The sequence below is a fragment of the Pelmatolapia mariae genome, linkage group LG14, assembly GCF_036321145.2.
Source record: "Pelmatolapia mariae isolate MD_Pm_ZW linkage group LG14, Pm_UMD_F_2, whole genome shotgun sequence".
NCBI classification, from domain to species: Eukaryota; Metazoa; Chordata; class Actinopteri; order Cichliformes; family Cichlidae; genus Pelmatolapia; species Pelmatolapia mariae.
In genome coordinates this window covers 2,947,501-2,959,619 of record NC_086239.1, presented here as the reverse complement: position 1 = coordinate 2,959,619, position 12,119 = coordinate 2,947,501, and the positions used below count along the sequence as shown (strand labels likewise).

Sequence of the window (12,119 nt, the reverse complement as noted above, 5' to 3'; positions counted from 1 at the left end):
ATAAACTGCTGTCTGTTGGCAATGCTGATCCTAAATTTCTGGTTTTAATATTGAAAAGTGAGATTACGATTCCCATTCCTCAGAAGTTTTACAGTCTGCAGTTGGAGCATCAGAGTTCTTTCTTTCAGCAGAAGCAGACTCAGCTTCCCAAACCGAGCTTGTATTTGTGTAGCATTTCCACACTATGTAATTGTCGTCTATATTTGGGGAGCTTGTAAAACTTTGCAGCAGTAGGAAATGTGGTGACGTCCCTTCCTTGTAAATTAATTTATTTGCCTTCTTTTTAATTCCCTCTATGGCTTCCATCTTATGCTTTCTACAGTCACATGAAATCTTGTGGTTTTGATCTCCCGGTTTAAGTTCACATTCATGGAAAGATGTGTGCAGATTGCCTCAAACAGAGGAAAAGTGACAGATGTCAGTATGTTTAATCCAGGAGGAAGTAATGACACAATAATAAGACACGTGCCATCCATAATAGCCCCTAATGACCGTTGTAAACCATTGTGTGTCTAAAATTAAAATGCATGCTTATAAATGTGGCACTGTGCAGAGTAGTAGAAGACAAAAATGACCCAAGCAGCCAGCATTTACTGTAAGACCATCTGAAATAGCTATGCATTCAGCAAGTCTGCCCTGTACTTGTTTTATGCCCACAGCAATTTAAATTCAGTCTGGACCATCCCGAACTGACCACAACTCAAGTCTTACAATTTCTATGTGGTTGATCTTCCTAGCCTACAGGTGCTGGAACTGTAGTTTCAATGGTGACACTATTTTCTTAAAGAAGTTAAATTTCTTAAGGACTAAAATGCTATTTTAAATATACAATTTTAGCATCACTAGCGATTGGTTTCCTTTGATAGAAACATTGGTAAATTGGTTGCTGTGCCATTCTTCCCCAGACTAAAAGCCTTGACGATCATGTTGACATTTTTGGTTTAAAATACCTCAGCGACTTTGCTGTGACATTAAATGTAGATGTTCCCAATGTTCCCCAGAGAACAAATACTGTTCGACTGTGTTCATCCCCTAACTTTTCACTCAGTTTCACAAGAAGGACACAGGTTGTCTGAGGCTGGCATTCTGATTGGAACGTAAAAAGACTAAAGTTTGACACTCAAGTCCTCCAAGATACAAGGTCCTCTTTATGCCATCGCATCCCACAACAGACGAATTTAACAGACATGTAGTTTCTCTCTCTCTAACCATGTTCTGTTGCCATTTTGCTGTTTGCAAGTTCTGTATCTGACAAGCCCTTTACATTTTCTCCTTAATTTTTGGAGTAGCTTCTTGTCCTGTCACAGGAAGTAAATGAGCCAAGCCTCTTTTCCTCCATCTCCCTCATTTTATATCCTTTCAGACCCAAGGGCCAGTTTGAGTAATAGTAATTGACACATTGATCTAATAGGGCCATCATAATAGGCCTGTTACTGAGCTGGGCAATGGTGCTCGGCGTCACCTTAACATGTGCAAGGACTGACATCCCGCCATGATCCATAATGATAATTGTGATTTAGCCTTGCTTTCAACCTACGCCCCAGTGTCCCCGGCATCAGGAAATCTTATTACATCTGACCCCACATTGCCTCCATTAGAACTAGGTCATTTGTTAAAATACTGCAAAAGCAAAACAATTGAACCCTGTGCCATTTTGATTCTATAACAGTGGGTTATCATTGTCCCTTTGAATCAATTCCAGGGGCCCATTTTTCGGGATAGAGCTTTGAATTGGATTGATCGGACTCTGATAATGCTGAAATCAATGATGCAGCCGCCTGAAAGTAAATTATCGTTGAGTGAAATTTTTGGATTAATCTTAATGCCAGTATTCTTGATTGGTATTGGTCGCTGTACTTGCAGGGCGAGCACCATTGAAATGTTGACGGAGACATTAACTGTCAGGATGGAAAAATGAAACGGGGATTCTTAGAAACTTTTTCCACGGCACATCTTCTATCTTCCTAAAGGGGCAGGAGCCACTGGAGGGACGAACACACTTGGATTAGCTGGGTTAGCATCCAGGCAGTGTCTCACACACAGAAAAACAAAGTCCACACTTAGTCTTGAGACAGTGTTTAAAATCTGGGCTTAGGTTGTGACCCAACTTCTCACTTGGCGCCTTTGCTGTTTAGCTTGGGAAATATACAAAAGAACGTTAGTATGTACCTGTGTGTATAAATGTTTGTGCGTAAGCGTGTGTGGATGTGTAACACATAATGTTCCCTTGGAGTTTCACTCTTGTATCAGTCATCAAGATAGTTGCTGGGTATTGTTGCAGCAGTTATTTCATTTTGCGTCTCTGGGTGTGTGTTCCTCCCTTTGTTTGTGTTAAGGAAAAAAAACGTGCATGTCAAATTTTAGTGCCTCTGATCTTACCTAACACATGTGTATATGCGAGTGTGTGCGTGCATGTGTGTGTGTTAGCAGTGAGTGGTGAAGTCGTGTTTGTGTCTGTGGTGTCCAAGCTGATTTTTAAACAGATGTTGACAGAGTGTTCCACAGGATTGTGTTCCTAAAACACCACTTATGAAATAGAAAAACTTTACTTATTCCATATTTGGGAAATTCCGTTACTGCTACTATCTGCTTCTTACTGCTTCTGCTACTTTTAGAGCTATTACTAGTTGTAAAAGATTAAGTGGATTAAGTGAAGCACCGTGGATACTTTCTGGGTGCACTGTATAAGATAAAAAGAAGCTAAAGGCTAGACAAGTTTGTGAAAACATCATCTACATTTTTAATCTCTGCAGCACTCCAGCTTGTCATAATGAACAAGTTGTTGAGATTCTTCCATCTTCAACACATCTTCAACAAATATCAGTCTGCAGGATTTTTCAAGTTGAAATGATGGCCCAGTAGTCATGAGACATGTGAAACACTGCACAAATACAGCGAGAGTGTACATAAGAACCATGGAAACCAGGGTGGAAGAAATGAGAGAAGAGGGGGGCTGAAGAAAAAGCTGTTTGGGGTAAAGACAAGTTGGGTGCTCTATCACCAGGTCCATTAAGCACTTCCTGCATTGGAAAACGTGGTATGGATTCAGAGTGCCAAAAGCATTGTGCCAAAAATGCGTCAGCCTTGTTTACTTAACTAAGACTAGAGTGATGAAGGTGTTGCTGCAGAAGAATCTAACAAAAAAAATGCTGGATCAGTTCACACATAATAGACTGTATGCTCAGATTTTGCCTTGATGCGTCTGCTCTGCCGTTTGGTAACAAGGTATGTTGGTCAATCAAATAAAGGGTGGGCATATTCCGAGGGCCTGTGCTTACAGAGACACATTTGATTATACTTGCATTTGATTATTGAATCTTTTTATTGTAACACGCTAGGGCTGGGCGATATGGCCTAAAATCAATATCACGATAAATTGAGCAGTTAACCTCGATAACGATAAATGGACGATAACCACCCCAAGTGCCAAAAAAACAAACGTTTTTTGTTTTTTTTCATTTGATGGGGCTGTGGCAGGCAGCATAGTTCCTCCAGTTATTTTGATAATATTATTCCCCCTAGACCTATTCATTGCAATTATATTATTACCACTTTAAAGGACTGTAAAATGTCACTGAAAATAAATGAAGACAATAGTAGTAACTACTTTTAGTGGTTAAGATTTATTAACCGAACAAAATAAAAAGTGTAGGATACAATATGTAACCATGCTCTCTAAAAAAATGTGTATCCCTTGTAAACAAAATAGTTTAATAATAAATATGTTTCACATTGGCTATTCACAAAGTAAGCAATGATTGTGCAAATGTAATGCCATCATGGACAAAGGCCTATCTCTGCTAAGGCCTTGAGGTACTATAACTTGTAAACAAATAATGTCACAAACACAAATGTCAATTGAACACAGAAAATCGAATTCGAATTGAATCTCATGGTTGTGCTGCAGGTGGTGGAAGAGGTTGGTTGTGTTACCTTGACTTGACGCAACAGTCTTTTTGCAGAGTTTACATTTAACAATTTTTTGATCAATTTCATCCTTGTTGAATCCAAAATGTTGCCAAACGATTGATGATGCATTTTTTTTGTTAACAAGCGTCTCCTCTTCCTCCTCCACCAGCTCTACCTCCGTCGCTGCTGCTTCAACATTTAAATCGTCCTCCATTTGTTCACCCGTGTCTCGTCTTGTTACAGGTAGTAGAGTCATGTGACTCCACCCCGTCAAGTCTGTAACGTAGCACAGCGTCTTAAAGGGACATGAACATCGCCAACCTGCACATGCCTTTTCTTTTTTTTTTAAATACCGAATTTACCGACATGGGCAAAATGACGTCGATGAGAGTCATAAATTTCGGTAACGATAAATTTTTGATATATCGCCCAGCCCTATAACACGCCAACATCACTGCAGTTTTTGGGCACCAGTGAAAGATCACAGCAAGTCTCTGAACTATTACCATTATATTTTCTACATCTATTCTAGTCTTGTGAACATTGTTTCCTTACTTTTCATCCAACAAAAAGGATGTTAGGCTCACCTGCAGTTGAACTTGGTGCTGATAGGTTGGTGTGAGGATGCTAACATCTAAACTGATGTGGTGGTTGTAGTGAACATTAGCATGTTAGCATTGCTAGTCATTGCGAACATGTTGCATGATTATTGGCTGTAGATTGTGTTGTTGTGATGCATCAACGCTCTCATGTGAGTAAAGGGTTATAACAAATTGAAAGCCCTTGCTGGCTGTGACCCACTGATTCTCACAAACAGGCACTTTAGAGGTATCACACTAGATCCTGTTCCTTATCTGTAAATGCCTTTTTTTTGGGTCTCCTGATAATGTCATGTATGTTTTCCATGGTTTGCCTTTGGTATATTACACAGTGGGTTTATTTTGTGCGATAGTTTTGAATCAGAGTGACAGACAAAGAAGAAAAGCAATAGTGAAGACTGGCACAGCAGACGGACCTTGACACAGGAGTCGGTTAGCGGAACAGGGTGTGCTGCTGGAATATTCAACGTGGCTGAGGTCATCTGTCTCTTGTAATGGATGAAGGTCTTCCCATAATGATGTCTTCATTTGAATAATGTCCAGATTTCCCTCGGTGGGAGTTGCTGTAACTTGGTAGTAGCTGTCTGCTGTTGAAGCCACTTCCTAATGGTGTCTTCCACTGGCTCTAGTCATCAGTAAAGGGATGTTATCGATCATGTCGACTTTCCTTCTTCACCTAACTTTCACAATGTTGATATAATCAGTGCTAGTGTGCAGCTGTTTTTGTGCTTCTCTGTAACATGTTTTTAATTGTTTTGGTTTTTTTACTCCATTCAACAAAATTTGAAGTTTTATATCACATTGTTTCCCTTTAATCTGCCATGAAAGTCATTGTTATATTTTAGAATCACTGCCTTCAATTTGTCCAAAAAGTATCCATGCTGAGACTGATGAGGTATGTATCTACACTTAGTATGCACAAGCAGACTAAATGGACTGTTGAAAGCACTTCGTCCTATGGCTCAAAAAACAAAACTAACACTACAGTTCACCCCTGAATCCTCAGCCAACACGGCACCACAGGCCCTGCCAAGGTTGACAGAGAATGGAAGAGCAGTAGAGGCGTTCCTCGCAGAGACAGAGAAGGGGCACAAGGGACGGGGGGTAGTGGAGGGGAGTCTCTTGATTAAGATTTATGTCTAAATTTTCCTGTTCTAGCAGCCGTTGCCTGCTGTTGGATAAGCTCCCTTACGCACCCCTCTTCTTTGCTGTGTTGATAGAAGAGCTTCTAGTAAATGTGTTTCATGACAAAGCATTTCCCCTTTTGCCCTTCATGTTACTCCCCTTTACTCTGGATTCCCAGAAGGTGCAGGGCAGTGGGACATCGGGAAATCAAATAAATTTTTGTGCTTCAAGTTTGTTTTCTTACATTAATGCACGTAATCACAACGACTGCGTGATTGGTCTGTGAGCACTCCCAAAACACGCGTGACCTAAAGCTGACAACAGTGCCCGAATGCCTCCTGAGGAGCTCTGCTAACATGCTGCTCATGCTAAGCCTTCTGTGTAGTAATCCTGCAGCTTTGGATTATATAAGCCACCTATACTGGTTACTTTGAATCATGCATACGTTGCTGGTCTCCCAAAAGTAGATCTGTTTAGACAAGTCCAGTGATAAAGCCTTAAATGAAAGACTGACCACCAAAATCACAAAATTAAAGTAGAAAACAGGACTTTTGATCAAAGAACAGAATTCCTGCAGATGTAATTCTGTTAATTACTTGAAAACCCGTGTCTGTTGGAAACCTGTTGAACTGCACACACACTGGAAGTGACTTCAGGCAAAATAACTATGGGCCATGAGAAGTGGGTGAGACCCATGATTGATGAGCGGATGATGAGACTACCAGTGAGAGAGATTGTTGATTGACATATGACCTCGCTAGTAAATACATTAGAGGGTCACCTAGGCAACCGTGATGAAGGGATGAATGGGACTGAAAGGTGAAAGAAAAGAAACCTACAGTTTTTGAAAAAGCAGTAACTTTCATTGCACAAAGAATATCAGGTGTGTTTTGCTTTTTTTAAGCATATTATTAGCTTAGCCTGTGCTTTACTTTAAGGGACATGCCACAATTTAAAATTTAGTTACAAATGGAAAAAGTGAAGCGTTTGGGTGAAAGTCTGAAGTCCCAGTGTTTTATCAGTGGTTACTAGATTATCAGTTCATAAAGTTTTCAAACACTTTAAAATTAATGGTGTTTAAAAATGTTGCCCTTTTCTCCAGGACGAGCCCCCCCTACTGCTGCGCTGACCTGTATTCGCTAAGGACGGGGGAAATGGTTAAATCAATTCAGTTCAAGACGCCTATCTATGACCTCCACTGCAACAAACAGTGAGTTTGGCTAAACAGAATAAGTAAATGTATTTAAAAAGACTTTTGCCGTGTAGTCACATTAATGTTTTTTCCTTCTCACAGTATTCTTGTTGTGAGCCTACAAGAGAAGATTGCAGCATTTGACAGCTGCACATTCACCAAGAAGTTCTTTGTTACAAGTAAGAATATTAAACACATGAGTCCTATAATGCTTATTTACTGCTCCAGGGGTAATTGTTCATATTGAACATGGCAAAGATTTTAAATAAGTAAGTTGGAAAATGTACAAGTACTCAATGAGTATGCTCCTGGCTTTGCAATAGAGAGTGGTTGTTCTGTTCTCTGGGTGCTCTGGTTTCTACTGCTGTGTATGCTCAACTCGGCTCTAGCTGTGAGAACAGAGCTCACCTAGGATTGAGGTGAACTGAGCGGCTGCACAACATGAGGCAAATAAGTGTTGCTTTTTTCGACTGTGAATCATGCAAAGCTACTCTCTGAGAACGACAAGAAATGACAAACATTAAAATGCATAGAATACGTCTTCTTTCAATTCTCTCAGCCTGCTACATAATCTGGCAAAAAAAAAGAGAGGGAGGTTTTAATAGGTTACAGAAATCAATTGCTTTTCACATCAAAAACAAGAATGATTGTTGTCACATGTGGCCTGTCATTATTTTATTGTAGAAATATGTATTTATCAAACACGGGGCCAAACCCCAGCCCTGTACTTTGTGTAGTAGCACAAACAAACAGTGCCAGTCACGTAAAATTCTTTCTTCAAACTTAATCTTTACAAACATGATCAGCGAGTCTGTCATGCCCGCATCACACAACCCAAACAAATACAAGGCACATCATTGATTATAATACAAGCCACCAAGACCTGCTGGAGTGGAATCCTCTTAAGCATCGCATTGTGACTAAACTGCTTTTATCAAGACAAGATGGTGAGACCCTTCATTTGAAGCTCAGCACAGGAAAACTGTTTACGACACAGCTCTCGCATCCTCCCGGCTGTACCTGCCGTCTCTGCTCGGGGAGTCTGTGAAAGAAATGCCAGACTGTATTACAAGGCCATTGCTGTCTACTTAAGTCATTGACTGGAGTAAACTGACCTTACTGGCTGGCTTTAATGTGTCTCCTCTTTGTCTGCCTGCCTTCCCTATCAGCGTCTGGGCAGCAGGAAACCAAACATATTCAATAGTTATTAATCGTTTCTGAATGCAGGGGCCTCCTCTTCATAACATCGTTTGGTCTGTTTTGGCCATAAAAGCAGTAAACAAAGGGTCCTGTGATGTGGGGAGATCTGCTTTGGATGAGCAATTCTACCTCTGCATGTGCTCTTCTTCTCCAGGGATGTGATGGTGGGCATGTCATGTTTTCATGAGCACTTAGTGTTTGTCCCTTGTTTATGTTCTTGCTTTGCATCGAGTGGTATGTGCGCTCCTAGGTGGTGCTTGCTCAGCCCCAGAAACACACTTTCTTTCCCCTCTGCTCAGTCCTGTTTGGCTTTTGAATGGGACGACTCGTAATGATCACAATCGTAGTCCTTAATGTGTGTGTGGAACCGTTTGAGGATTCATAAACAAGACGACGACTACTTTTCATATGCGTTTGAAACCAAAAGTATTCCCTTTCTGATAAAATGTAACTGGAAGCAAGTTTTCGAACTGTGTCCCTCAACGTTAGTCTTTAATTGACTTACTGTTTATCAGTCCTGGAAATTTTAAGTAAAACACACTTGGTCATGTGCTGCTGCCCTGACCTTCACATGTATATTTCTTAATAATACTTTTGAGTTCATTGTTTCATAAATGTTTCCAAGGCATTCAGGCCCAGCCTCAAACATGATGCTGTCCACACACTGCTCATGGAAGCGTTTGGTGCTGCTATGCAGCTTTGTCGCAAAAGTCTTTTCAAACACAAAGGTTGTCTTTTCCAACCTGTATTTGCATGCCACAGCAAAATTGGAGAGTACTGGTTTTCTTCATGTGTTCTTCTGTTAAAATGATTCCTGTTCTTTTTTGCCACTTTCAGGAAATTCACATTTTTTTGCTTGTAGCTGGTGAAATCGCTTTACATTTTGAGAGTAGAGCTTCTGAATTTCCACTATCGACAGTTTGTATTCAGTGTTCATTAGTTTGTGTTTTCTATCTCTGTCACATTCAGCTTTTTCTTCTTCATCATGTGTTTTTTTTTTTTTTTTTAATAATTTATTTCCCCTAATCTGTGATTTTTATTTAACTTTTTTTACTTGGGTTGAGCTCTTTTGAAATTGCCTGTACAAAATGTTTACTTTATGTGGGCACGTTAGAGATAATACTTAGATTTAGAGATGGATGTTTGTAGAAGCTTTTCAGCTAATTAGATTTCAGATGAGTCATTTATTAATTTGAATCATAATAGTGGGATGAAGCAGCCAGCAATCAAACATTTAGTGTAATGCCAAAATGATGCAACAACCATTCAAATATTTTGACCTTAAAACCTGTATAAAAAATCCAGGCATGTGCATTATTGACCTCACGCACACTGACCAGGTGTGCTCGTGCACTTTTGGACTGCAAGAAAGTGACTTTTCACTTTCTTGTGAAAAGAGGAGTTTCTATTTTATTTAAACAACACCTGTTCAAAAAAATTTTTTTATATTGTAATGTGAAGTCTTTGCGGGATTTTTCAAATGTTGTTGTTTTTTTTATGCAACAAATAGTTTAGACCGAGCATCTTGTGGCTCACAGAAAGGATTTTGCTGGCTTGGGTGAAAACCCGGCCTGTATGTTCAGGAAGGAAAAAGAACCTTCTAAAACTAGGAGTATCGGAGAAGAAAGATCAGCCGATCCATCAAGTCTTTTCTCTCCCCTGGTTTAGTCACATGCTCTCCACCCAGGATGTCAGACACTTTCTGTCTTGCTTGGCCTTGGAGGGGCAAAAAAACCTTCTCTGGCATCACCAGCAACCCTTGTGGCTTACCTAAAACTCCCACCGACCCTCCTATCGGCTCCTTCCCCAACACAGTACACTAAACTGCCTCCACCTCATCTGCTCCCTGAGCAATAAATTATTGTCAGCAAGCCATTTCCCCCTCACCTCTGTGCACTTACATTAGCTAAGTGTGTTTGCATGTTTGTGCGCGTGTGAGACAAACACCTGCCTTTTTAAAAGATCATCACTGGATCAGCATTTTGCTGCTTTGTGTGTTTACCATACTGGGAAGGAGAGACTGTCACTGTCTGTATCTGCTTACATTTAAAAATATTTATGATGAAATCAATAATTTCTTCATTCTGTTTACGGGCACATGGAGGCCTGGTTTTGGTTGATTCTGTCTTGAAGAGCAAACTCCTGTCAGATATGGTATTGGTTAAAACACGTTGTTCCATTTGTGCCAGTGTTTACTTCTACATCGATAAAAAGAGAAAAATATGCGATTTGAGCGTTTGTGAAGAGTTTTATTCGTCATTCAGCACTGGTTACTATTTTAATCTGTGATGACAACACATGTGTGTCATCCTGTTTGTGTGCGTTTGTGTATATCCCCATAAGGGTTATTGTGTTGGTCAATCACCAGAGGAGCCATCTTCAATTTTATTGGGTACCACAGTCTCCATTAGGTCATCCTGGGTGTACACACACACACACACACACACACACACACACACGCATATAGACACGACAGCCTCATCAGACTCCCATTTATTTTCCAAAACAAGAAACTCCCCACAAACACACGGTTTAAGATGGTTTCAGACACTCTCCAGGGAGGAGTTCCTGTTTTATGGCAGACTTTCAGTCATGAGGTTACTTACCAAAGTAGCTTAAATAAGAGATTGTCTCAAAAAGGTATAGACTGTCTTAATAATGTCACTTAACCACACTTGAATTGATTAATTTGTGCAAAATGTTCTTACGACTTGTAAAATTGGACTCAATTCTTCAATCAACATAATCCACAGCCACACCACTCTAAATATTCTGTTTGACTGTAAGCCTGCTCTTATTGACAGTGAGATGAATTGTAAGTCTTTAAGTGGCCGGGACTGAACTGAAGCACCAGCTGTCTCCATTATTAGAAATTCTTCTGTTGTTGCAAAAAGAAACAACCAGAAGTTCCCCTATTTTTGAAATAAATAAATGTAGTCAGTTAAAAAGGTAAATTGACCTGAAAAAAGCAGTAAAAGAGCATGAGTTGGTTTGTCTGCATTCCTATTTTTCTTTGTTTTTTTTTAGTTTATTTCATATCTGTTTGTGTATGTCTCTGTCCTCACTGTCTTATGGCCGTCATTGTGTCTTTCCAGGCTGCTATCCCTGCCCCGGCCCCAGCCTCAATCCAATAGCTCTGGGAAGCCGTTGGCTAGCCTATGCTGAGAACAAGGTAGTCTGCACATACACACATATTCATCCAGTGCAGAAGTGCCTTATCAGAGAAGCGACATATTTACAATCCAAAAAATGCATTTTATCTATTTTCTGCCTCTTTAATCTGTCTGGATAAACAACTCATTCCAAGAAGAGTCCACTAGAGATGATAACATTTTGAAAATCAGCAGATGTACTGGAGTTTTCTGTTTAATGGGATTGTTAAGTATTTACAAAAACCAGAATGTTCTATTGTGCATTCTGTAATACTTTTAATGTGAAGTAGTGTTTTGGTGCTGGCCCACTCAAGTAATTGACAGATGGGGCTGCTGTTTGTGTGACTGCCTACGGATTTTCAGAAATGACCAAATCTAGTTTTTCAAGAGTAATACCGGGACGGAGCTATTCCAGTGATATTGTATATGAAATTAATTCAGAGCAGACTGTTTGGTCGTGCAGCCTGTCTTTGACAACAAAACCAATTTCCTCTAAAGAGTGAAGAGGGGAAGCCTTTTAAATGCCTGAATCTGGGTTAATTCTTCCAAATTTACCTCTTCGTTAATCTCCCTCGGACGTCCGCTATACGTCTTGTGTTTATTAGTAAATCTACCTTTTTTCCAGTTGATAAGATGTCACCAGTCTCGTGGAGGAGCCTGTGGTGACAATGCACAGTCTTATACCGCCACAGTGATCAACGCTGCCAAAGTAAGTGATGTACAAACACACATTTAATTGTTTTTCTCTACATGTGTTATTGTTCTCTCTCATAGAGATTCTTAAGTTTTCTTCTTCTTCCTCAAAAATAAATACATTAAAAATCCTAATAAATAACATCCTAAATGGCATTCTCTAAAGCACTGTGTTCAGAAGTACGCCGAATGTGTCACAGCTTTATTTATATGTGCAAGATAGGTGTGAACATAAAAGAAATGCACAGG

The 12,119-nt window shown here is 40.0% G+C and overlaps 1 protein-coding gene across 4 annotated transcripts in view; it reads left to right on the top strand.

Moving 5' to 3' along the window:
• Positions 1-12,119, top strand: part of bcas3 (BCAS3 microtubule associated cell migration factor) — a 323,139-nt gene that overhangs the window by 27,020 nt on the left and 284,000 nt on the right. For all 4 annotated transcript variants that reach the window (XM_063492927.1, XM_063492926.1, XM_063492928.1 and 1 more), the window contains exons 8-11: positions 6,736-6,843; positions 6,928-7,004; positions 11,121-11,197; positions 11,803-11,886. In XM_063492927.1, the coding sequence (XP_063348997.1) occupies positions 6,736-6,843; positions 6,928-7,004; positions 11,121-11,197; positions 11,803-11,886 (346 nt within the window). The remainder of the gene's footprint in view (positions 1-6,735; positions 6,844-6,927; positions 7,005-11,120; positions 11,198-11,802; positions 11,887-12,119) is intronic.